Source organism: Physella acuta, unplaced genomic scaffold (assembly GCF_028476545.2).
Source record: "Physella acuta isolate Inbredline_101_S28 unplaced genomic scaffold, ASM2847654v3 ptg001034l, whole genome shotgun sequence".
Taxonomy (NCBI): Eukaryota; Metazoa; Mollusca; class Gastropoda; family Physidae; genus Physella; species Physella acuta.
In genome coordinates this window covers 334299-361500 of record NW_026732551.1, presented here as the reverse complement: position 1 = coordinate 361500, position 27202 = coordinate 334299, and the positions used below count along the sequence as shown (strand labels likewise).

General features: G+C 33.4%; 3 protein-coding genes across 5 annotated transcripts; all 3 read right to left on the bottom strand.

The window, feature by feature from the left end:
- Positions 1–5432: 5432 nt before the first annotated feature.
- LOC131954855 (proteasome subunit alpha type-4) lies at positions 5433–9021 on the bottom strand. Of its 3 annotated transcripts, none has more exons than XM_059318671.1 (9): positions 8988–9021; positions 7716–7758; positions 7398–7560; positions 7059–7136; positions 6867–6955; positions 6620–6750; positions 6268–6394; positions 5889–6038; positions 5433–5607 (listed from the first exon to the last, which is right to left on the bottom strand). In XM_059318671.1, exons 1-9 carry the CDS (start codon positions 8988–8990, stop codon positions 5591–5593), a joined length of 801 nt encoding a protein of 266 aa, XP_059174654.1. In that variant the 5' UTR covers positions 8991–9021; the 3' UTR covers positions 5433–5590. The 3 variants fall into 3 exon arrangements, with proteins under 3 accessions (XP_059174654.1, XP_059174655.1, XP_059174656.1); XM_059318672.1 differs by lacking the exon at positions 8988–9021 and adding an exon at positions 8900–8918; XM_059318673.1 differs by lacking the exon at positions 8988–9021 and adding an exon at positions 8062–8080.
- A 2064-nt stretch (positions 9022–11085) lies between these two features.
- Positions 11086–17337, bottom strand: LOC131954853 (protein misato homolog 1). Its single transcript, XM_059318668.1, has 14 exons — positions 17138–17337; positions 15676–15768; positions 15314–15426; positions 14836–14905; positions 14639–14696; positions 14394–14550; positions 14110–14227; positions 13828–13962; positions 13543–13695; positions 13004–13135; positions 12683–12855; positions 12366–12464; positions 12128–12243; positions 11086–11479 (listed from the first exon to the last, which is right to left on the bottom strand). The coding sequence occupies exons 1-14, from the start codon at positions 17213–17215 to the stop codon at positions 11271–11273; spliced, it is 1704 nt and encodes a 567-aa protein (XP_059174651.1). The 5' UTR covers positions 17216–17337; the 3' UTR covers positions 11086–11270.
- A 3085-nt stretch (positions 17338–20422) lies between these two features.
- Positions 20423–27080, bottom strand: LOC131954824 (uncharacterized). Its single transcript, XM_059318614.1, has 3 exons — positions 26950–27080; positions 21026–21391; positions 20423–20830 (listed from the first exon to the last, which is right to left on the bottom strand). The coding sequence occupies exons 1-3, from the start codon at positions 27067–27069 to the stop codon at positions 20774–20776; spliced, it is 543 nt and encodes a 180-aa protein (XP_059174597.1). The 5' UTR covers positions 27070–27080; the 3' UTR covers positions 20423–20773.
- Between the last annotated feature and the right edge of the window lie 122 nt (positions 27081–27202).

The following is a 27202-nucleotide window of genomic DNA, read 5'->3' as shown; positions in this document are numbered from 1 at the left end:
AATAATGTGCAGTTGGTGTATAAAAAGTTGTATAATCAAATATGTCTTAGAATTCAAACTGCTTTATTTGTTTATTCGTCGTGTATTTCATAGTTTTTTAAAAACATAATTATGTGGTATTTTTACTACTGTTAAATTGCTACTTATTTTTTCTTTTTTTTAAAAATAATTGCATTATTAACTTTTTAAAAAATCAAACATAGTTACTTAAACTATTTTATACCAATTAACGACTTGTGGCAGACGATAGTAGCTGTATATGACACGACTGGCCGCTAAATGTCAGCATAAGTACCTGCTTTATTCTGTCCATTCAAACTAACGTGTAGCGAGCGTGCTATACAGCGTAATTTTAAAGTTCATCTAGTCTATGTGTTTTAATATTTTTTGGGTCGGTATTTAAAGCTATTTGATTGCATGTGGCGAAATACATGTTTTATCTCACCACGTATATATATATATATATATATATATATATATATATATATATATATATATATATATATATATATATATATATTCGCACATACATCTGTATAAATAAATATTGATTAGAGATGAGGTCAGCTTGATTGCAACCCAAGCACGCTATAACACAATTTGTAAAACATAATTAAAGTTAGGCTTAGGCGAGGTACATCAATTAAAGATATTCTTTATTTGTGTGTGTGCGATTTCTAAGTACAGAAACAAACCATGTCACATTAGTCACGAAATTTGTTGAACGCTACTTTAAAAGCTTTGACTATTTTCTTTTAAAACACTAACACTTGAAAAATTGAACTGCAATACACTTCATACAGCTAGTCCACACCCCGATCCGCCGCATGAAGAACTGCGCAAATCCCGCCAATAAACAGTTTCACACTGTCAGCGTGAACTCCTGGAGATCGGGACATCAAAGCCGAGAAACGCGCCGCCCTGCGTCTGGTGAGTGGGCCCACCTTGAGCTGGGGGTGGGTCATTTCATTGGCGCATTCTGTCGACTCTCTTCTGTCATTCTCGCTCCCTGCCCCCTCCTGCCGGTGGCACTACCGCACATCGAGGTCCAGGTGGGGGCTTTAGAGCCGCTATCAGCAGGAGATATTGGGGAGATTGTGTGCGATTGGGGACGGCAGTCAAGTGCAGTATACATTTCTTACCTTGTCACTCAAATAGATATATTCTTGTTAATGACAGTATATATAGGGCCTTGTATATATATATATATATATATATATATATATATATATATATATATATATATATTATGAAAGAAGAAGAGATATAGACATACGTTTTTCTATCTATTATATAAATGGGATGAACCAAATCCAACATCCCCGCCTTAAATTAATAATTAATTTTAATTAAAGCATTTCAGACCATGATTTTAATTAATTAGTCAGGCCAGAATTTTGTTTTCAATTATATATATATAGACCTACATATATATATATATATATATATATATATATATATATATATATATATATATATATTGTTTTCAATTATATATATATAGACCTACATATATATATATATATATATATATATATATATATATATATATATATATATATATATATATATATATATATGTATATATATATATATATATATATATATATATATATATATATATATATATATATATATATATATATATATATATATATATATATATATATATATATATGTATATATATATATATATATATATATATATATAAATATATATATATATATATATATATATATATATATATATATATATATATATTTATATGTTTTATATACAAGTTTTATTTGTAAGTGCTTAAAATTAACCACCTGAGTTTACGTGGGTCATTTATGTATATGTAGGTTTATAGACAGACAAACTTTGAACGCAGTCTAGAGATGGGTCATCTGTATTCATAAAGGGCTGTGTACACATAGGTCTATAATCTGGTACACAATGATATGAGGTGGACTGTGTACATAAATATGTAAAGATGGGCTGTGTACACATGGGTATATAATCTGGTACACAATGATATAACGATGGGCTGTATACACACGGGTATAAAGGTGGACTGTGTAAAGATGGATTGTGTACATATTGGTCTTGAATCTGTGTACACAATTCCTATGGATGGGCAATCTGTGTTCAAAAAGGTCTTCGGGGTCATCCATAAATGACGTCACGCTTTTTTGACGATTTTTACCTCCCCCCCTCCCCTCCGTCACACGTCGTCACAAAAAGCCAGACCCCCCCCCTAAAATGACGTCACACCTCAACCTACAACCCCCTTCAAAATTGCAGTTGAATTTTTTTAAAACATCGATATTTTTCTAAAATCTTGTCTAAACTATTACAATTTATTAAAACATCTAAAACGCAAAATAACGTCTAAAATTCGTTTTCTAACATTGCTTTTTTATAATTCAAAAATGTGACGTCGCAACATCTGAACCCCCCCCTCCCCCTCATCACACATCGTCACAAAATTACGGACCCCCCCCCCCCCTCCACCGTACGAGTGTGACGTCATTTATGGATGACCCCTTATAGAGACGGGCAATCATTGTACAAGTGAATATAAGTACTGGCCAACTGTTTACACAAATAGAGGCCAATGGCGTACACAATGTTTAGAGAGGAGTCACCGGTGTACACGTGGGTCAAGAGAGTGTACAAGTCACGAAGAGTTGAAGTCACTAGCGTGACAATATGACCCTATAGCGTCATCCAGTTTTCAGCAGTAGAAAAGTCACGGCGCGCGTACTTAAGTGCCGGCGAACAGGGGAGAGAATCCTGGAGATTTCCTCAACTTTGAAATGATCTCTAGCCCAAGTTTCTTTGTGGCATTTATACGTGGTGGCGCCAAGCAATAAACCCAGGAATAGGCTGGAATTGAAAGTGGTTGTCTTGCTGTTCTAACTGGCATTCGCCTGGAGGAAACGAGAACTGCGTGGGGCTGATTTTTTATTTATTTATTAAAAGCGAGATCAATTAGGAAAATAAACATAACTAAAATCTCCTCGCCTAAAGTTAAGATTCTGGGAGATCCAGTTCATGAACATATATTTTACCTGTTCAAAATACCACACAGCTATATTGTTTATATTTTTTATTTGGAAGATGTCTAAATTTTTAAAAAACTAGTTATTAATTTTTGTTTTAATGGACTAACAGTGAAGTTTTTAAAACTAAAAAAAAAAAAAATTCGGTTTCGTCGTCTGCTATTATCAAGATGTACAAATATTTGTAACTAAAAGTAGATGGTTAGCGGGGAAAGGGGGAAACACGATTTCTTCAATTACAGCGTGGCAGAAGTGGATTAGCCGGCAGACGTTTGGTGGGGGGGGGGGGGTGGATTCCCTGGCAGACGGACCAGGCACGTGCACACTGGGCCTAAGTGGTTGGAGGTAAATTGTAATTATTGTTAGATTAGGGGAGATAGAAGCCTTTAATTCACCACTCATACCACAGGACAGGGCTATTGTAAACTGTCGCTGAAATGTCAGACTATCGAGAAATGTATCGGTCTTTAGAAGTATGGGGAACTACGTGGTTAAACATTAAAATCATGACTTAATGAGGCAGTATTTAGGCGTACACAACATAAAAAATAATGAAATAAGTAATCATTATTTAAATATAAGCGTTTTAACATACAAAGTAATTAAAAGATGCAAACGCCCTTCTTAATATTTGTGCTTACGTGTGATTAGTAGACGATAGACAGCCTAAATAATTTATGATGAATCGATGCTTATGAATTTAAAAGTTGACATAAAAAAATTATCAATGAATCAATCTTTATTATTTTCAAGTTTTTACAAACTGAAATATATCTTCTATTATGTACTAACGTACCCATCGCGCTTGACCTACACACCAGAGTAGCGAAACATTTTATAACGAGCTGACCCGCGCCGTAAGCATACGCCGCTATTTGGTTGTTTTATTTGCTACTTTTCAGTAATTCATAATTTGTGAATTCGACGCTACACTCCCTTTGGGGTGAACCACAGCTCACCAGACTGGTGGGGTGGTGTAATAGCGATATGCCTAGAGAGCGGGGTAGGAACGGCTAAGCCCTTACGTGGTGGTGTCTCGCATGGTCCCCACGTAGAGAATTATATATACAGATGGTTTATTAATACATTACCAATCGTGTTTTTAATGTGTGAGATCTTGTTTTCTAAATCACAGTTATATTTCTTAGATCTTGAGTTTGTTGTTAGGACGCGGGCTTGTCCACACTAACGCCCCTAGGCTGTATGAAAGCCTTGAGTGTACGTCAATTACCCTCTGTAAGAGAGATAAAATAATTCTCGGCGACCGTCAGTGCGTCCTCGGGAGCCGCCGGCTACTCCACCACTAGGGCGTCCCCTGGTTCTGTTTAGACATTATATATTTAGCAGCCCACCTTGTCCCTATAGTAAAACAAATATGGACGCCATCTTGCTATGAGGGAAGCCCCGGGTTACACAACCGCAGGTTTCCCCTGTTGCAGTTTGACAGGTGGCTAAAATAGTACCTGCAGGACGCCCAATATAGCCGGCGGGGAAATTGGGGGGGGGGGGGGGCGGGGGCGGTCGCCCATCTGAACTTTTTTTTGTGCAGAAACATTCCCAGGAGTATTCCCGACAACTTTCCATAGTTTCATGGTGTAGCAATAGATTAAAGTAAAAATATACTTTCATATACATATATTACTTGCTGCCCACTGCATTGAACAATGTGAATAGTAGCTAGCACTTACTGCAATAGTGAGATTAGAGAAATACTAGGCTGGGCTTACAAACACAGGCATGTGAGATGTGATTTGTTGTAGAGGTGATGAATATCCTGACAGACATTAGATTTAGGTATTTCTTGCCTTGCACTCTCAAAATAACATTTTGCTGAAGTTAACTTGCTAAGAAGTTTGTCAGTTAAACCATTTAACACACAGTAGTATTTCTAGCAGGTGTCATGTTGTAAAGAGGCTAACAGTCAAAACATATGCAGCACCATAAAAGTAGTAATATTTTACTTCTTGTAAAGAATACCATCGCTCCAGTCTACAATTTCTTTAAGATCATACAGTGCAAAGGGAGAGAAATGTGAAATAATTCTTAAAATTGGAAGTGAGAAGTTACTGCATAATACAGCTCAAGTAAGAGCAGTAGACATTTCAGTTTGCACCAGTGACAATATATATTTATCTGTCCAGCTGTATCATGTAATCAAAAGCAGACCAACACTTAATTTAAAGACGGTAAATTATTCATTTTCTCAACTGATCAGGTACACATTAGGTAAGGCAGTGATGTCTATCAGGTATCACAGAGCTATCTATTCTAAGGTAAAGCAGTCACGTCTATTAAGTATGTGTGGATGGCTACCTGTTAGCTGCAATCATAAGTGTAAGATCTCACACACATTACTAATAAAAAAAAAACCCAAACAACTCAAGTTTAGAAACAAATGATGTATTAACACAAAGAAAAAAACATTGTTATAAAAGCCTATTCACAAAACACCATCCACACAGCTTAATGTTTAATACCTCGCATCTCCAATCATTCCACTAAACAAACAAAACTCAAAGTTAAAATATTAAATTTAACAAGCTCATTTGTCACTCTTTTCTGAAAAATAAAAAACAATATTTATTAAAATGTGATAGAGAAATTAGGTAGGATTCTTTAATAACTTTAGATTTGATACCTCTTGATATTGGCAATGAAACATAAATTAAAAATAAAGATGCCTACCCAAGTGTTTAAGAACATTAATTACTTAAATTAGTAAAACAATGAATACATTGTCTATTTTAAACTTCTCAGTCTCAGACTTTGTATACAAATTATAGTTGAAGTATGTGAGACTAGTGAACAGAATGAGATGATGAGAGCCAAACAAAACCTACCAGCTTTTTTCCTGTCTGCCTCTTTCTTCTTCTCTGCTTCCAGCCTCGCCTCCTCCTCTTCGTATTTTTTAATGTGAACGTTCACCTCACTTTCTGGCAAAATGCGCATCACAGTTTTATTGTCTTTTCTTGTCAATGTAGCGATCTCCACTGTTGTAAAAATATTCATGATACATTAACATCACTAGAACATGATACATCTGATGGATGAATATTAGTAAATCTTATCTACACATGAATCAAAAGTGATAACACTTTAAAACTGTTTAAAAACTACAAGTTTACACCAAAGACAATTATTTTATGTTAATATTCTAAACAAAAATTTCAGTTTGTGTTTTATAAAAAGAAATAGTTTCAGGTTTTAAAAAGTTTGTACCTTTATCTGCAGTAAGTTTAGTCAAGTCTAGTGTTTTACTGAGTACTTTGATGGAGAGATCTAGGGCTGAGTTCAGTGAAAAGTTATCTTCATCTTTGTACTCTTGCTTGAGTAATGAGATTGCATTCTGTAAACAATACAACATGTGTACACAATAAGACAATTCAGTTCTGAAAATAGCATTACAATGGTTATTATAGGATAAAAGTGCCATTGCTATAGTCGTAAGACAAATATTCAGTATAGATAAGCTTAAAAATTTTTTTTTTAGTTCTTACACTAAATTGATAGATGTTTTGCTATAGCCACAAACCTAATAGCCAGGTTATATCATACATGGTTAATGACTTACAGCACTGTTGTTTCCTATACAGGTTGCCTTCCAGCCCCCATAGTTCCCACTAGGATCACTCTGATACAGCTGAAAGCCGTAGTGCTTATCCCAACCCATGTACAGGATGGAAACACCAAAGGGTCTTTTACCTAAATAACAACAACAAAAAATTTGACTAATACATATATTACATCAATAAAATAACTGGTAGGCTAACAAAATTCAACCCTAAGTAGATAAGTAGCAACGGTGAAGTGGTGGTTACCTCCAAACTGGGTATAGGCTTGTTTAATGTCACACAGTGTTGAGACCAGCTGTTCACAAGGTATAGGTTCTTGGTACTGAAGAATATACCTACAAGGGCAGGGCAAATATTTTAATTATTATAGATAAGTCTATCTAATAAATAAATTACTGACATTAAAGAAAAGTTTTAAAAAAAGATTCGATGATTTACCTTTGAGCAATCAACCTGAGCTCATTGGTTAGAACATTAGCATCAGCCGTTATTCCAGCCACACTGATGGCCATGTCACTGAAAAATTATACAGCTCTGATATTTAACTGACACAAAACTGTTAGCTAATAATACAAGAAATAAAGATGTGGATTACCTTTGAGGAAAGTGTTTACCATGTTTTATTTTAATAACTTGTTAAACCGCTATTAATAAACTAGCACTTTTATTTTGTAATTTTTTTTTTATAAACTTGCAACAATTAAATAAAACTGTTTTTTTCAGTAGCATTATTATAACAAATGATCAGGCATAATACATTTTTTAAAAGACACTCACTCATACAAACGATAAATTTTTTCAGAGTATGAAACTTCATCAAGAAGTTTATTAGTATTTCTTTTTTCTGCAGCCAGGAGAATCCCATCCTTTGCCATAATACCCAGACAAGTGCCTGCATGGCCTATAGCCTCCATGGCATATTCCACCTGGTAAAGACGACCTACAACATACAAATTATAAAATGTAATAACTGAAAACAAACTATGCTCTTTTAAAACTGTAATATAATGCAAATTACTATGGGGGTCTAATTGTTTATTGCTAAGCGAAAATTTTAAATGAATTTTTTATACAGAGGTATTAAAATATTCAAACCTTCAGGTGAAAATATAGTTGTTCTTGAGTCATAACGTCGTGCCTAAAAAACAAATCATTTAAAGATATTAAGCTATATTTAAAATGTTTGTCTTGTTAAAATTTAAAATAATAACACTAGTATTTCTATTCCTGCCTCAAAGTCTGCTTCCAACACTTTACTTGATTAAAAAAAAAAGTCGAAAAAGTCAAACATTGTTTTGGCATAGAATGTTCATCCTTTTCTTTAATAACATATAGCCTATTTATAGGACATACAAGAATTTGAGAGGCTAGCAGTACTTTCATTTATGTTAATGAAGACCCTCTACAGGATTTAAAAACAAAACCAAAAAGCACGTTTGACCATTGTTTGATTCCGAGGTTATTTCAGTGGTGCTGCCAGAAACGATCTGTTCTCTTAGCAGGCTACCTATTCTTCTTATGATAGGCCTAATTATTTTTAACTATGCCTTAAAAGTAAGTAGATCTAGACTATTTCTAGACTGTTTCTTCATCTATGAAGAATGGAGTTGAAATAACTGTTGACCGAAGTTTATTGCCTAATTGGTTATTTTTTTTATCCTGACTGGCAGCAGAATAGAAATTTATTAAAATGGGGCCTATAACTATAGGCTAAACGGAATTATTTCATGCCACATAGGCCATATCAGTCTTAATTGGGGCTTTTAAATTGTGTGTGCGTGTGTTTTGTTATTTTATAATTTATCTTGCAGGTTAAATTAAGAAATAAAATTGAGTGGAAACTGAAAATAAAATTCATTAGGCTATAGGCCTAATTATTAGGCTTGTTTTCAGCGGGCGATAGATCTAAATGCAAAACTCAGAAAACTGCCAGCAAGCGGTAAAATGAAAAAGGCAAAGAAGGGGGCCTAAAAATAAATAGACTAGATCTAGCTAGGCCTAAATGATAAATGTTACACGAAAAAAAACCCCAAGATGCAGAAATTTATTTAATATAGTGTAGATCTCTAGATTCCCTACTTCTGTAAAAAAGTGTCTTCTAAAAAAAAGCACTGTACTAAAAAAGCTGAATTTTTTATTTAGAGATCTTGCACTGGCGGCAGCTCCTACGCTACGACTCGGGGCCCCCCATGAAAAGCAGCGTTCTCTTGTGTGCATTTCATTTTAGATGTTCTCAATTTTTTAGAATTATTGTAAGCAAAATAAAAAGTTTTGAAAACCATTTAGAACAAGATAAATAGCGAAATTTCAGAAAATACATTCACAAAACACATGAAACTAAAATTTTGTCAACATCATTCTACCCACCATTTTGGAAATTTGTGCAAAATCATAAAAGATAGAATTATAGTTCTTAGAAAATTAACGAAACAACTAATACATTAAAAAAAACGGATTTTTATATCCGTCGTAGCCGTAACTACTCATAAAGTAGATCTAAAGCTAATAAAATTAATTCACCAGAAAAATTATTAAAAGGCTAAAAATAATAATACATTTACAAAATTTTTAAAAAAAGTCATAATTACTACATAGGCTACTCCATATATCTAATGTTTGTCAAGAGTCAAGGAGATCGTCATCGAACTAAAAGAGAGAGAAAGGAAAATTCCAAATTATGTGACGATGCGTGACAGTGTGTGTATAAGAGAAGTTTGCTTAGCGATGTGTTTTTTTTTTTTTTGGCAAACGGTTTATATTATTTCGTTATATTGCATGCAAAGGGAACGAACTTAATTAATATTTTTGAAAAAATGAAGTGAGCTCGGTTATACCCCCTTACAGAAGAGAAATTGAAAATACTAAAATGGGAGGGATGGGTAGGAAAGTCAAAAAGGGGAAGGGATAATAACAGGACACTATAGCAAAACCATTCAAAAATAATTTAAGTGAGGCTTATACGCCTTAGAGTCATCCCTAAATGACGTCATAATCCTTGTTAGTTGAGGGGGATCTGATGCAAGAGGGGGAGTTTTAGAATGTATATTGTCACACTTTTGTTTTTTAAAAAGTAATTAATAAACTGAATTTTAGCAGTTATTTAACATTTTAAGACTTATATGTATATTGTAACAAAAAAAATCATTATATTATATAAGGTCTACTTTGACCAGTTAATTGTGTTATCCCATGTAGAACTTTTTGTTGGGATAGGAAGATAGGTGGAAATAAAAACAAGTTAATTAAAAAGTGTAGTGACAATTTTAGCGCAATTTCCTTTAGTTATCTAAAAATAGCTCTGACGTATAATGCTGGGGTGCGTTCAAGCTAGGAGAACGATCGGTTTGTAGGTGTTTATGTAATTTTAAAATTTGTGACCGAACGAAAGGATATTTTTGAAAACTTTCTTCGGCTATATTGTTCTAAATTATGGCAGAAATCGATTGGTAAATGTTTCAAGTCGCTAAGTGGTCTGGTTGCCAAGATATGGGTCAAAAACTACATTTTTTCGAGGTTTTTTTGGCTTTTCCGTGAAATCCAGGAAGGAATTCCGGGAATTTTTTTGGCCCACTATCATCCTCGGAACTTGCTTAACAAATTTGCTTTTGGAACTAGTCCTCGATATTGCTTCGTTGAGGAGGAGATACGACTTAAAGCTGCGAACACACATTCCCAGAAAAGACGAGTTAATAAACGCGATTCTCCAGAATGGAAATTGCGCTAAAAAATAATTTAAAAAGTGTAGTGTCAATTATGGATGATGCTTTTAGATTCTTCTATAGAACAACTTAAATGGAATGGGGGGGGGGTTGGAAGGGGAATCAGATTTTAGTGTAGATGTGTTGGTACTTGTTTTCTTAAACTGTAGGGCCAAAGCTTTTTTCAATTGTTTTTCTATATATTTAATCCACTTTGTCAAACTAGGTCGATATTTTCCAGTTAAGTTGTCAGTTTTTCTTAGTTTGCTTTGAATTGTTGCTAGATCTACAGGAATGATTCAACTTGTCATTTTGATGTTGCCACTTTTTAAAAAATGCTAATATGGTGCATTTCCCATTTTCAGGCATGCAGGGTAAAAAGTTTCCGATAATCTTAAACTCAACAATGTACTGTGTATCTGGCCCACACAGTTAAATATCCCAAACATGCCAGGTGTTACAAAGATCTCTTACAGATTGAGAACAGGAACCTAAATGTAAACAAGTTAGCTCACCCATAATATCCTGATGTTTACAAAACTGAATGAATTTCAAAAGTTTAAAAAAATTTAATTTATTTATTAAGTTTAACCATTCTTTACTTATACTGTTGTTAATCAGAGAAAAAAAAAATTCACTGTAATTAGTACCAGCACCTGTGTAATGTAATTGTTGGTAGGGCTGTGGATGGTGCAGGTGACAGAGCTCCTGTCTTCCCATGCCACCCAATCTGTTGTCAGAAATTGTAGGTCTTGTGTGAACACAGAAAACTAATGCAAGGCTGTATAAATGTTTATTGTTTGTACAAATATTTTACAACTTTTACTTGCAAACTTAAAACTAAATAGTCATTCAAGTGTTAACAGTAATATGATTTAATTGTCTTTTAATCACATGATGTGATAGCCTTGTAATCACAGTTTGTTAGGCTTGTACTTGTACATGAAAATAATTACAAATCTGCGTGATCTTGATAGCACAGTGCAAGATCTTTGAGACTGTGTATGGCCTCTGTAAAGTCATCAGGCTCAAGACCAGCTTCAATGAAATGTGGATGGCGAGCTATGTTAAATTTGGAAATACATCCCTCTAACGAGTCTATATATTTGAACACCTCAGGGTTGGACTGTAATGTTGCCATAACAGGTACAGTTTCCACACCTGAGGAAAAAAACATTTTTTTTCTATCAAACAGAATGGTAACAGGACATAACTATTTTTTAAAGACCTAATGCGGATGCCGTGGTCTGACTAGAGAGTGCATGATTGATAACCGCCAAAGTGCTAAATCAAACAGCTGCTGTCGTGCAGTTTGTTCTTGGCTGAACAAAGAATATGGAAGCAAATCCAGAAAGTAAAGCAGGCTGAAGCCGGAGTCAAACTGCCATATGGTGCAAATTGTTGACACGCAACAAATGCTTAATTGTGTTTGAGGAAATTTTCTTCAATATTACAATTGAGAACAAAGAAGAAGAAGAAAGGCTTAATGCTCCAAAGTGTTCTTGTGATTTCAACATATTGATGCATTGTGTGGCTGTAATATATAAAACTTGCTTTACTTTCCTAGACTTGAGGCAAGTACAACAGAGTTAAACAGATCCAGGGAAAATCTATGAACTATACTGTGGGAAACTTTAGACTTTTGTGTGCACAATCAAGCACTCTACCATGCAGCCACTTATATGATAAACGATGATTTACACATAAACATAATGAAAGAGCAAAATATAACAAATGAACATATATTTTTTTTAGAACAGAACAAGTTATCTTTGAATGACAAAGCTTAAATATTAAAATATTACCAACCACTTAATAAAGGTCTTTTAGTATCTGTAAGGAAACCTTGATAATTGATCTCAGATTGAAAAATATGTGGAAATGGAGTTCCAACTTTCAGGCCATCAAGCAACACACAGCTGGCACTGAAGGAACATTGAAAATTGATAAAATGATGTCATACATTCTTTGTCAAGAGAGTAATAACCAACGTAAGAAAATATTTTTGACTAAATAATTATCTATAAAAAATTATTTAATACCTTACCTAAGAGTTGAGGGATAGATTTCAGAATGGTATAACTGAATTATATCATTGACACTTGAAAGAGTTGGCATTTGCTTTGTGGGGCGAGAATGAGATCCACTGATGAAAAAAATAATGAGAACTAGATTTATTTTTCCATACCAGGATTGTTTTCTAGGATGTCTTTATATTTCACTTGTTAATGAAATTACATTTCAATATCTCACAACTTCTATATGTAGATATGCAAGAGTACATACTTATTTTGGCCATGTTTTATTTGTTAAAAAAAAGTAAGTTCATGTAATAATAATTATTGAGATTTTTGAATTACAAACCTTTTGATAACAAATGATGGAACACCCCGCACAACACAACTTTGGATCCATGGAGTTGATGAACAATCAACATGTGGGGTTAATGATCTTGTGTCAGTCAGGTTCGTCAACGTTTCAATTAAAGAAGTCCCAGTTCTCACAGGAAAAGGTAATGTTGTATACAACGCTGCCACCTTAAAATAAGATTTTAAAGCTAAATCTGATGAATATAGTTAACTAAACAAAAATTAAGGTTTCAGACGGAAGCTAAGGCTAGATAGATACCATTATCTAACAGCTCATTACTTTTACATCATTTTCAGGATAGGAAAGAATACTGACCTTTCTACCCATTGAATTAAGGGAATCTGTTATGTCATTCATTCTGCCAAAGTCTGCTTCTGTTCTATATGGCATAGTTACAGTGTCTAAATTAGCAGCTATAACAGAACTGGTGTGATAGTCTAGTTGAGCCTGAAGTTTATATTATGGTACTTATTCAAACATTTAAAAAAAAACTTTAAACATTTTATCCAATTAGAGACATTTTAAATTAAACTCTTCTCAACATGCATGTGACAACAAGCTAACAACAATCAAAGAAAAAAGCATGATGCAAAAGTAACTTTCCTTTTGAGATAAAAACCAACCATAATCACAAACCATGAAAGTAAAGAAAATGTAAATTGTCCTTATAGTGATAATAACAAACATCGAAGGGAAATAACTACTCTAAGTCCTTGTATCCTTAACTAAATTCCTAGAATATAAATTATCAACAACAAATTTTTCAGAAAATCCCTGAACCATTTAATTAGACGCTGGTAGAAAATTTATAATTCTAACCTAAATTTTAATTCTCTTATGCATGCGCTTCTTACTTTATATGTGAGATGAGGGAAATCAATTGGTTTGCCAATACTTTTCCATAACGTTGATGCAAGTGAAACAGGAACATACAAAGAGCTAGAATTAGAACAATGATATAGACCAAGGGCACTGTTTAATAGTCTGGCTGATCTTTCAGCAGGTGTCTGTGGAAATGATATATAAATGAAATAGAATGTTACAATACTTATTCATAAACATCTTTAAAGGATATGTTATTTACTATAGAACAATCGTCAAGTATTCCTCCAGCTTCCTCTCTAGTTGAATGTTACTACCTGATCTGGTGCTGTTGTTGGTGTCAGGGAAAAACTCAATCTAGATTTGTTAGAAAACTCCTCCATTAAATATGATAATACTGAAGAGGCAAGTCCTGCAAAAGCATTGTGGCTGTCCATAAGAATGTGAAAACCCTGTTGATATAATTATAAAATAAGGTATACAAAAAATTTTATACAAATTTCTCTATCCTTCTATCAAAATGTATAACATGATATGCTCAGTTAGCCATTGCCTAAAGTTAAATGTCAGTAGCAAAACATCTAAATAGCAGCAACTACCTGCAACTGGTCACATTCTTCAGTAAAATAACGCAGGCGATCTTCTATTTCGTCCCACTGTTGCCCATCTTTACAGATTTGCTGGCCCAAACCAAATATGTTAAATGGGGTTTCAGCACTGAAAACAGAAGATTATTTTAAACAATTATTACAATGGTCTTCTACTTGTAGTAGAATCTGGCAATAAAAATTTAGGATAGGATCCTTTCTGAAAAAATTTGGCAGAATCGAAATAATTTGTGTACAATATTTGTTAGAGTTATCAACAGCCTTTTAAAACTTACTTATTATACTGATGACCCTTCAACAAGAAAATTGAGCGTGGATGCAAACCCATGCGTAGGTAGTCAGACCACACCTTCACATCATTATCAAGGTCATAGTAATTTTTGCCAAACACTTGTTCCTCTGCCTTTAAAGGTAAACTATCTTGGCACAGTTCTAAAGGAGAAAAAATAATTTGATGTTTTCTTACCAGATTTATTTAGAACATCCAAACTGACATGAATTCTAATGATCCAGATCTTACCAGTTTCATCAAAATCATCATCCCATTGTTTAACCCTGGGTTCAAGTGTCTCTGACTCCTGAAGCAAATAAAGCAAAAATCTAACAGTAAAATAGTTTATAAAAAATTACTTGACAGTAAAATAGCTTATAAAAAAAGTTACTGATGTTTATTGTTAAATAAACAAGTTACTACAAAGATGAAGGTGAAAGTATTACTTTGTCTAGATCCTGCAGATACTGATTTTTTCTTGTTCTTGGTGTCTGATGCAGTGTTACATCACCTACCCTACAAATAGTTTTAAAAGTATAGCATTTTAGTTTCCACCAAAATTAGGGGCAACTAAACAAGTAAGACTGACTATTAGGCACCATATTGTACAGATGTGTAGTGTAAATTGTTAAGTTTATTTAAAGGCTCATTATTTTAGTACAGTGTGGACACTAATGTAACTCTACAGAAACTTAATTCTGTCATCAGTACTCAGGTAATAGAAAACAGCACTTCTATGTTATATAGTTGGGCTGCAAGTTATTTTTGATGGTAGTGCTATTTGACCCCAACCATAACTGGTGTACATGAAAAAAAACCTTGAAACAAGAATGTGTTGCTCTACTGGAGTACATCCTCATAAAACTGTGGTGCTATTTTAATTGTTGCATAGCTTTAGAACTGCAACATTACACATTTTCTTACCACCGAATATTTTCTTCTACATTAACATCATAGAGTGTGCCATCTTGCTTCAATGAGCCAAGGCTGTTGTTCAGGTCAAACAAAACTAGACGTGGGGTGTAGGTAACATCTCCCTTTTTTGGAAAAAGTAATTAATTTTCTCCATTAGCCCTCATTATTCAAGTAATTAAACAGAAAAAAGTTACAAAATGTGACAACGTATGACTGTTTTAATGCAGGACTTGGAACTTGAATAGGCTTACCATTTAAAAAGCTTTACATGATATATATGATATAAACAAAAACAAATTAATAAGCTATGATTGAGACAAAGATTATTAAGATTTCAGATTAAAGTAATGTAAAAATAAAGTTCGTCACACTTTTAATGTTTTTCCCTCTCTAAATAGAACATCATGATTGACTTCCTTGGGATGCTCCTCTAGCAGTTTGGGGTCATAAACAAAGGAGGATTCCTGTAATACACAAGTGTATCGGGGATGAAAATTTCTTAAAGATAATATTGCTAATGTCCCAATATTAAATTAAAGATAGTTTAACCAATAATTCATGAATAGTTTTTAACAATACATTTTAGGCAATAAAATGTGTTCCTGATTACCAGAATGGTGATATATTATGAAGCTTATTTTTTCAATGCTATCCTATAAAATAACAGTGTTAGGAGTCATCAATATATCATTATATGACCCAAATTTTAGGAGAAAGGAATGGGTTTGGATTTTTTTTTTTTACATTTTTGATGAGCAGGGGAGGTTCAGAAAAAAATTATTTCTGAAGAAACTGAATTTTAGTAGGCCTAGCTATTTCACATTTTAAAAGACCTATTTAAAAAAAAAAATTGATCAATAGATCTAAATCTAATGTTGACCCAACTCAGTTAATACATTAGTTTTTAGAGCCAAATCGTTGTTTAAAAAAAATAAATGGGAAGGTAGGTTATCTGAGTTACCAAGTGAAATTACTTTGAGGCGGGGGGGGGGGGGGGGGGGGAGGGGAATTTGACAATTTGTAATGATGTTATTGTCATTTTTATGTTATTGTATTATGTGACGGGGGAAGGAAGGTGGAAATAATTTTATTTTTAAAAAATAACATGTGCATGTCCTTTATGGGCTACTCAACTATGCACGTCCACTCGAGACATAAATAAGTTTTTTATAATTCTTGTCAGAAGCATCTTAATAGATCTAGATCTATATACTGTAGGCCCCTATATAGGCCTAATAATAAATAGTTTTATTTTTTATACACCTATAACTATGTTCCCTCTAAGGGGAAAAAAATCGTGTGCAGCGTGCATTTTGTGTGCGCGGTGTTCTGAAGGTCTTATACAAGGATATAGATCTAGATCTATGTATTGTACAAAATAACTGCGCTGCAGCTAAAAACAACTGCACGGCCCCACAACCGCACAGCTTTGAGTTTGAGGGAACATAGGCCTATAATAAATAAATAGTTTTGTATCTCAGGCAGAACTACACAGAGAAAAAATTGCTCCAAATAGGCTATGTACTATGTGGCTATGCAGTGTTTCAGCATCATGTGACATCAGCTAACAACTAAAATGTCAAAAGTGCAGAAAGCACAGGTTTGATTGGTTGGCTGCTGATACTGAAATCCTCTAGCCGCTCTAGGGATGGCTCGAAATGTATACTGTATACCAAAGGCCCACTTATTAATTAATAATTTGATTAAAAATAATAATTTATAGATCTAGTATTTTTTAGGTTAATTCTCTTGTCCTACTTAAACTCAACGGCAACTCTCAGTCTCACGCATCCTACCACTCCTGACTCCAGTCCACTACCACCAGACCAGTACCTGTTGATTCCACCAATGTGTTCCCACGAAGTTGGAGTAACTGCCTATTTGAATTGATACTACTTCTCGGGTGGACATTATGATTGTTCTCTTTACCTGAATATAGATCTAGATATGTTGGTTATTACTTTTTTTTTGTGGTAATTATTCAGGTTTTCCACATTTTTTATTGTTTATAAACATCGCCATTTTAAAATGAAAAATTGCAAATCAAACAAATAGAAACGAAAAAATACCGGGATTAGCCGGTGTAGCAGTCAGATTATCTGCCGGGGAAAAGTACCGTGGTACCCAGAAAATTATCTTTTTTTAACTTATAGAGATACCAATGTTATAACCATAGGTCCCTTGACTTATTTACCAGCTGAGCTAAATCTATTCAATAACCCTATTCAATTAAATCTTTCAAGCTCTAGGGCCTATAGAAATGAATTTGTTTTAATATAGCATATAGATATAGAACAGCTGTTACAATTTATTTTAATTTACTGCTTATTTCTCTCTTTAAAAATTAACTATATTATTATGATATATAATTATAGTTTAAACTATGAAGAAAGCTCATGAAAACAAAATGGGTACAAACAAGTGTTATGCATTTTATAATGTAGTAGGCCTATATGGTAGGCCTACATTGCATTCATGCTGGAAAGCTACAAATAATAATCATTAAAAAAGTTTTAAAAATTTCAGCGCGCTAGCTAACTGGGAAGTGCCAGAAATTTCGATCGCAAGATTTGATTGGAAAGACAAACAAACAGAGAAAGCAAGTTAAAGAAAACGTGGGAAAAAAAGTTTCCTTTCCCCTGCGAGACATAACCTAGTCCAAACAATTTAGCCTTCCTGAGCGGAGCCCTTTTATCATAAGCCTTTATGATAAGGTCCATTCACCACAGGCCATTTTGATAGCATCAATTTGTCACAGTTTGTTTTAACGCCCCAAGCACATAAAACCTCCCCACAAGATATAAAGTAGCCTATGTAAATGCATTTGTTTTGCAATTTATTCAGCTGGATTAATTATTAACAATTATTATTACTTCTTAAGGTTGAGACTACAGAACGTAGCTTCACTTAATTATTTTTTTAGTTTGCTGGTGTTGATTTCCAAGAAGAAAATCTAATAATTTAGAATAGTAATTTAGGGTGTCTAAAATTTCATTGAACTTGAAAGACTTTTAATATTAATTAACATTTCTGTCTGTTGACATTTTAATACAATTTGATTTATAAAACCTGGGAAAAAATGATTATTTTGTTAACTCTACCCTTTCATATAAGAAAGCCATAGTTTTATTTAATTTTTAAAAATACTTTCGGAAAACCTTAAAAAAGCACACACCAAAATATTATTTTGAGGAAAAGGCCTATTACTGTTCTAGCTGCTTTATATATATATCATACAATTTCCTATGCTTTTACCATCAGTGAAATTTCATTTGCAAAGTAAACCTTTTTTTAAACTGCAGGTCACAAATGATGGAGTTTTGACATTTGAACCTAAATATTGGTGAGCCATTCAAAAGGTATAATGATTCTTCGCTAGAGGCAAAATACATTTTCAGACTTTTAGAAAAAAAATGTTATCAGAGAAATAAATAGTTTCTTATTAATATTATAGAAAAGGGGTACAATGACTCGAGAAAAAAAGAAATTCAGTTGCTCATCTCTGAATCTCTGTGGAGGATTAAAAGTTTTACCTAACAATAACTTCAAAAGATGTCTTATGGGAGAACTCAAGAAAGCTGAAGATGAAATACTTAGCAATATATTCAGAATGATTTTTTTTTTGCCAGCTGAAAAAATTGAACAATTTCTTTAAAAAGCAATAAAAAGAAAGTATTTTGGGTTCAATCATTTTAATTTTAATTTTAATTAAGTTAAGTTGGTTAATGGAAAAAACAAAAACAATTTGAGACATATTGAACATTTCTAACATTAACAATGGTACAATCAATTTTTTTTAAAATGCTACTTAAAATATTCTTGAAATTTTTTAAAAATTTTGCAAGAAGCAGTATCACAGCTACATTAATTATGTGTAAAATAGTAATAGCTAGATTTTGTATATGATATTACATAAAAGGTAATATTTATAAAGTTTCTATTTTATTCCCACGTTTTCTTTAACTTGCTTTCTCTGTGTCTTTCTGTGTTTGTCTTTCCAATCAAATCTTGCGATCGAAATTTCTGGCACTTCCCAGTTAGCTAGCGCGCTGAAATTTTCAGGGAAGCTTTCTTTTGGATGACCATAGAATATGCAATTGTTATTATTACTAAATTGATCAATGGAAACATTTTATTGAGCATTTTAGACCGCTATATAATCTATATATATATAATTCTCCTCAGCGAGCCATTAGAAAAAAACCAGCGACGCGTAGCTCGCGCGCAGTGAAGCGAACGATTCCACGACGCGACAGGCTTAGGGGGAGATAATTTAGTTTGAACCGACTTAAAACTTACAGGAGGTAGGCCAGTTTGGGGGAGACGATATGGTCGAGTGGTTGGGCACACGATTGCTATCCCACTCGACACGGGTTCAAATCTATGTGTTCTAGTCAGTAACGTATTCACACAACGTGTTTATTACGAGTTGTCTTTTTACGAGTTGTCTTTTTACGAGTTGTCTTTTTACGAGTTGTCTTCGTTTACCCAAAAAAAGTGAAAAGATAAAATCGATAGCAAGATTTTAATGCAAACAAACAGACAAAGACTAAAAAGTAGAAAATAATAATCATTAAAAAAGTTTAAAAAAACCCACGTTTTCTGATTGAACTAAAAAGTAGAAAATAAACGCTATACATCACAATAATGCAAGCGATCACTCTACTATAAGCGATCAAAAACGTGGGGCGCCGTGATTTTCTTACAGTTTCTAATACTGTTGACTCTCTACAAGCTCCCTAATAAAAGTCAATAGTATTATCTAATCAATAGTAATATAACTTTTACTTCGGCGCCCCACGTTTTTCATCGCTTATAGTAGAGTGATCGCTTGCATTATTGTGATGTATAGCGTTTATTTTCTACTTTTTAGTTCAATCAGAAAACGTGGGTTTTTTAAAACTTTTTTAATGATTATTATCAAACATTGTACCTTCTTGTAAATTATTTTAATGTTATCAAACTCACAAGTTTGAAAGTTTTTTAAAAAGCCAGGTTGTTTAATATGTAATGTTTTATAATATACATTATTTTTTATTAAATTACAATAATTTAATGTCTGTATACATATACATATATGTATACACATACATATGGACAATTCATAGGAAAAACTTGGATCCTTAGCAAAATCATATATTTTCCAATACAGCGCATTTTGAAGATAAATGTATATAAAAATACATCAACAAAAGTTGGAAAGATAGCAACACATACAAGTAAACTAAATTCATGACCGGTTTTTAAATTTAAAAAGTAAACATGGTTTTTAAATATTAAATTTAAAACATGAATCAAAATTATAAAAAAAAACCCAGTGAAAATAAAGATTCTATTTACAATGATATTCATAATATGCACAAATAAAACAATATTTACAGCGAAAATGTACAAAACTAAAACTAGATTAATATAATAACAAAAAATAAGCTGCCTTTTAATCAATTAACTAATGATTAAAAAATCTAACTAAAAGCTTTGTATAGAATCTATCAGTTTCCATCTTCCAATGTGTCTAATATGACCCTGTAAAGAAATAAAAGAAAAATTAGTTAAACACCAGAAAGAGAATGCGAAACCCACATTAAAAATATTTAATAGCCAGCTGAAATTACTTGTCATAAATCTTAAATTATACTTTTAACCAGAAAAAGTTCATGCAAAGTTTTAATCTCTATAACACTTATTGTTTGATAAGTTATGTCTTTATATACAACTTACAGACTTTCCAGCTGCACAATCTGGACAACTTTGTTTATCTTTCAGTTGAATTAAACAAACATCATCACCAGATTGCCAGTGGTTAACTCCAGCAGACATTATGGATCCTGAAAGCTTCTTATCTTTCCCAGTCTCATGTGAAACTGAAACAGCTGAAGTAGCATTCATATGACTAACAGTATCAGCCCAAGTTGTGCTCTCATCCAAAAAGCTAGTGTCATTTTCTGGTTTTGATATCTCAGATTCTGTTGTGTGATTCTTTTTTGTCTGTTCATAGTGACCCCATGATAAAAATGTACCATTCACATTCTGACAGTGGGAGCTGAATATCTGGTCATCTGTTTTACTTGGGCCAATGTCCATTGACTGCAAGGTAAATTAAAAGAGTCATTTATTTAGTAATACATTTAATTTTTAAACACAGCTAATGGTAATAATAAATTATATCTGTTGTCTGGATTACACTTGACCTAAAATATATTGCAATAAGAAGGGCAGTAGTTTTAGAATTGCATATATGCAAGGCAACCGCTTAAAGGATGATAAATTCCACACAAAAAAAGAGGAAGTTTAAGCATTAAAGAGTAACTTTAGAAAGTGGATGCTATTATGCTAAACTGAAAGAAAAACAACAATGTATTGCCTAATCATATGTATAGAATAAAGTACCATACAGCAAGTATCGTCCTACAACTACTAAAAAAAAACAATGCTTTAAAAGAATATTTTGAACAGATTTGTGGTACAAAAATATTCAACTATTTTGCATTCGTTAATGTGCTTTGCTAGCTTCACATTTTTCTAAATTGCTATTTACTCATCTTACATTAGCATATGAGATTATCCATAAATTATGTCACACTAGTAGGGGGGAGGGGTCCATAATTTTGTGACAGTGTGTGATGAGGGGGAGGGGGGGGGGGGCGTTCAGACGGTGTGACGTCACACTTTTGCATTATAAAAAAGCAATGTTAAAAAATGAATTTTAGCCGTTATTTCAGGTTTTAGAAAATTGTTTTGATAAATTGTAATATGAATTTATTAAAATACTCTATGTTGACAGAGTTCAGACAAGATTTTGGAAAAATATTGTATTTTAAGAAAAATTTAACTGCAATTTTGAGGGGGGGGGGGGGGGGGGGGTTGTAGGCTGAGGTGTGACGTCATTTTAGGGGTGGTGGGAGGGGGGGGGGAAGTCTGGCTTGTTGTGACGATGTGTGACAGAGGGGAGGGGGGAGGTAAAAATCGTCAAAAAAAGCGTGACATTATTTATGGATGACCCCTATATTACATAACTAATAGAGCTTGAGCTAGTAAATCTTAATCTTGTCTGTGAGTGATGGCAAGTTGGAGGCCAATAGAAGGTTTTTAAGTACTATCTTTAAAAATTATACTCATCAATAATACTCATGAGTTTTACTCTTCCTAGATCTAGAATATAGGCCTAGTTATTATAGCATTACCTAGGTCTAGACCCTAGATTATGTAGTCGCTGGACCTACTTTAACTACTGGATGCATCTATTCGGACCCAGGTCCCAATAGACACGGCCGCTATTGGGACCCGGGTCCTAATAGCCTCGGCCGCTATTGGGACCAGCCAATAGAATTGCTAGATTTAGTTATACAAAAGTTCTTTTAAGATGCAGAATATTGCTTTTCTGTTGTGATTTTTTTCCCTTGTAATTCTAAATGATATATTGAGATCTTGCTTTAAATACCCGATATCATTACTGACAAATGTTATGATGAGCGGGTGTCGTTAGGTCTATAATATAATTATGGCATATGGTATGAACTTCTATGGCCGAGCGAATGTTGAGCGCGCATGTTAAGATGTGTTATAGATCTATTTTTTTTTTCTGTTAAACGTAATTTGATTTCATATATATATATATATATATATATATATATATATATATATATATATATATATATATATATATATATATATATATAATTGTATAAAAAAGCTCTATAGGCTGAAGACTACAGCTCCCGGGCCCGTTTTCTTGAACACGAATACCTCGCATGCGTTGTAGTATGCTTTAATAGAAGCGACAAGTATCATTTGAACTCACAATGACCCCAAATCCGTCTTTCCCTCTTGCTGGGTTGGGAAGGGGGGGGGGACTACGACAACAACAAATCTCGACAAGCTCATAGCAATGGTCTTGCTATGACGTATGCTATACGCCTACACCAGGGGTCGGCAACCTTTTGAAGCGGAAGAGCCAAAAGTTACAATTTTTCAAAATTTCCCTGGTTTTAAAGAGCCACTAACATTTTTTTTATTTCAAATATTTTAATTTTTTATTAAGATTATTAGTATTTGTTCAAGGAGCTGGAGAGCCGCATCTTGATATCAAAAGAGCCGCATGCGGCTCGCGAGCCGCAGGTTGCCGACCCCTGGCCTACACTGTTCACATTTATACCAAAGCGAACTCACAGTTAACCTAGGCTACATCGTGTCGGTATTTTTCTTGCGCTGACCAGAAAACGCTAGCGGGCGTTCAATGGATCAACTATCTATATATATAATTCTCCTCTTCGAGCCGTTAGAAAACAAGCTGCAAACGCTCTCCCTACCTCCCCACCCCTACATGGTTTTAGTGAGCTGTGTTCACTCTAAATGTTTACAAGCAGAGCCAACGATTTTAAACGTAGGGGGGGGGAGGGGGGGGGGGGGGAAGGAAGGGGGGGGTTATGGTCCTTAACGAGCTACTTATAGTGTTTTAAAGAAATATTTTCAGTGTCAGCGTTGGTACTGTCGAATTCACAAATTATGAATTATTGAAAATTAGAAACAACTAAATAGCGGCGTATGTTATGCCGCTGGCCGGCTCGTGTTTTTATAATTGGCGTGTTTAAAAACCTAAATCTAGAAAAAAAAATATAGTCTAAAAAAACAATTAAAAAAAGACACTCATGCAATCAACTCAATGAAATGTTAAACTTTGATAAATACACTGTACTTCTCGCAAAAACGAGAGCCTTGATAGGTTCCGATCCCGTAACTAATAGAGAATCGGGGGAGCTGCATTCTCCACTCGACCACGACGTCTTACGATAATACCTAATTATTTAATGATTTTGTATAGAGAGCTAAATATAGGGTATTTAGAAATAGCAATGCAAGAACTAAAGCTAGCTAATCCGCATAACTAATTACAATAAAAGACAACAAAATACGAGCAAATACACAAGAAAAATCAAATAAACATAAAAGATATAATTTTAATACAGGTTGTACAAGTGCTTAACGAACTTAATGCCGGGTCCCAATAGCGGCCGAGGCTATTAGGACCCGGGTCCGAATAGCCACTTCCTTAACTACTTGATAGTTTATTTGTCAGCCATGTATTTAAACAGAATGATATGCAACTCAAGTCAACAACATAGAAGAAAGTGAACACAGTATTAAAAACTTATAACAATGGACTCAACTGAGAATAGTCTCGAAATTTTTCGAAAGTCCCATAAATAAATATTAAATATTTTTAAAATCATGTAGAATGTTACTAAAATAAATAATTTTAAATATGGCTATAAGAATCTGACTGTTTGATTTTTGTTGGACTATACTAAAGATTGGATGTATTTGACGTTTTAGTATATTTGGTAACAAAACAAAAAAATGTTAAAATCCAAAAACAATTTCTTTATAGGCATTCCGACTTCCGCTGTTTCGATTCGGTATTCAACATCCGGACTTTTCTATGCAGTCTTTATAAAAACTCGCCCTTTTCCGAAGAATGCCGAATCTCAATGTTGGAATCGAGTTTTTAGAAATATTCGATATAGATATTCTAGTGTAGTCGTATTATATGTTTCAATTAGAAAATTACCGCCATTATGACAATCTTTAAGCCGAAATCGATCGCACGATTCTAATGAGTTTATCTCGCGAACATGTCCCGTACGGTGCTGTCACATTTAAATAAGTTTTCGTATTAAACCCTTTATAAGTGTCTTGCCATTAGTTGTAAGTGTCCATTAAATAAACAAATATTATTATAATAACGGTTTTATGGCACTTACTACTTCTGCTTACGAGTTATCATACATGTCAAATCCCCGAGCTAGCGCTTCGGCCTTGACAACGCCATGGCGTCGGTTTAGCACCGCATTACCTATTATCGATAAAATACGCGCACTAATGCCAATGACGTAGTTTTCGAAGTTGGAAAGAATTTAAATTGTGGGTGGCACTGTTAAAACTAGATAAAATACGTTGATCAAGTTATCTATTAAAACCGACAGGCAAGAAGCTTAGGCTTACATTAAATAGTGTTAAGCATTTCACACATACCTTTAATTACTTGATTTAAGGCTAATACTAATAGCCTTTAATATACTATTATACTTTATACTATAAATAAGTTATAGGCCTATTTCTTAGTATAACTAATGCTATATACTATATGTATCGATTGATAAAGTAAGTCTGGGCCTATTATTGGTTATGATAAGTCAAGAAGCTTGGTGATAAACTTATTTAATTATTTGTAATAATTATGCTTATGACATTAGTAAATAATTAACAAAAGGTGCAGCAATTGACATGGGGGGGGGGTACTAATTAATAAGGCAGTGAATTTAGAATGACATGAAAAAGGCATGATAATTATTATTCATAATAATTTAGGATACAATTTTTACATTTAATAATAAAAAGTAACAAAAAACAAATAACAACAAACAATACGGATTTAAATCACTGCATGTTGCCAATATATATATATTCATATAAGCAGATAGACAGGGAAGCTGTAACTTCTGATTTGGTACAAATTAACACTTAGCTTAATAAACTTTTACAAGAATTTGAGGTTTTTCTATTGATTAGTAATTTAGTTGTACCAAAATATCAATAGGGTCTTATAAAGGCCCTAGTATATTAAAGTAGTTTCCCTTTTGGACCTGTCAATCCATCATCCATAAAGCAGCTGAAGTAGAGTTTATCTGTTTCTTGACCCATGCACATGAAGTGATGGTGTGGTTAGCTCTCTGCCAAGCTATCTTTACTTTCCCTTGGGTCAGGTACTCATCTGAGCTTGGTGGATGCTGCACGCTGCACAGACAGACTCGTCTGAGATCTGAGCATAAGACTTGCGTGTTAGTAGTTGAGTGCTTTAACACACCATCCCTAGTTTTATTTTTCAGCATTCTTCTTATTACATGCTTCAGTATCAATAACCAAAATGTATCCTATTATAGTAACATTCTGGACATACGTCCGTTGCAGTCACTATAATTACTATAAAAGGGTGCAACACCCTTTCATAGGACTTTTTAATTATATGCAGTCATACTTAATATAATTTTTTTCTATATTTCTATTGCCCCCACCCTCTAGCAAAGTTTCAATTTTAATATTAAAAAAAAAACATAGACTTTCAGTCTGCATATTGACCTATATAGAACAGCACCCCTCACTTTAATTTGACTTGATTAGTTCTAATTATCCTTCATCAAATTTTGATTTTACTTTCATATTTCTATTGCCCACACTCTCTAGCACTAATGTGCAAAGTTTTATAATTATATCTCGAATAGCAGCAGTGGTATGCAAGCCTAAAGCCAATCACACAATTAAATCCGATGTTACAGTGACATATAACAGGTTTAATACATAACTTTAAAAATTCATATAAAAAAAACTATTAGGCCTAGAATGATAAATTTGGTATTTTTATCAATGGGGTGTATTATAGGATTAATCTGTGTACATTTTATCATTCTATGGTAATTAGGAAAAATATCCCAACATTCCTATTCTTTAATTTAATCTTTGTGCACATTTCATCTCTGAAAATGACAACAATCATGCCTGAACTACTACACTAGATCTAGATCTAGTACTAGATCTAGTCAGTACAGCTACAGACAGACAGTGAGCAGAAAATATCTAATAAAAGAAACCTCTTCCACAGTGGTTGAAAGCCGCTGCATTTTAATAGCACCATTCTGAACACAACAATCATTTTGGTTAGAATAACGCCGCTTAAGGGAAGCTAGGCCCAACATCGAAGTGACTTCCATTTATAATTTTAAATTATGCCCTTTCATCTAGACCATATTATTTATAGATCTATAAATGTTTAGGGCCTAGTTTAGTAACATTTTAATTTTTAATTACATACACAATTTACTTAGCAATTAAAAAAAACTTCAT

Excerpts from the sequence above, each read along its gene's own strand:
- LOC131954855 (XM_059318671.1), bottom strand. Across the intron at positions 6,956-7,058 it reads CTCAGGTTGATTGCTCAAAG|GTATATTCTTCAGTACCAAG; the intron begins GTAAATCATCGA and ends CTGCCCTTGTAG. Across the intron at positions 6,039-6,267 it reads TAAACTTACTGCAGATAAAG|TGGAGATCGCTACATTGACA; the intron begins GTACAAACTTTT and ends TTTTTACAACAG.
- LOC131954853 (XM_059318668.1), bottom strand. The coding sequence starts at position 17,215 with ATGTCCACCCGAGAAGTAGTATCAATTCAAATAGGCAGTTACTCCAAC. Across the intron at positions 12,856-13,003 it reads TTAATTCAATGGGTAGAAAG|GTGGCAGCGTTGTATACAAC; the intron begins GTCAGTATTCTT and ends TCTTATTTTAAG. Across the intron at positions 11,480-12,127 it reads TAAAAGACCTTTATTAAGTG|GTGTGGAAACTGTACCTGTT; the intron begins GTTGGTAATATT and ends TTTTTTCCTCAG.
- LOC131954824 (XM_059318614.1), bottom strand. The coding sequence starts at position 27,069 with ATGGAAGTCACTTCGATGTTGGGCCTAGCTTCCCTTAAGCGGCGTTAT. Across the intron at positions 21,392-26,949 it reads TTTCAACCACTGTGGAAGAG|TCAATGGACATTGGCCCAAG; the intron begins GTTTCTTTTATT and ends TTTACCTTGCAG. Across the intron at positions 20,831-21,025 it reads ATTGTGCAGCTGGAAAGTCT|GGTCATATTAGACACATTGG; the intron begins GTAAGTTGTATA and ends ATTTCTTTACAG.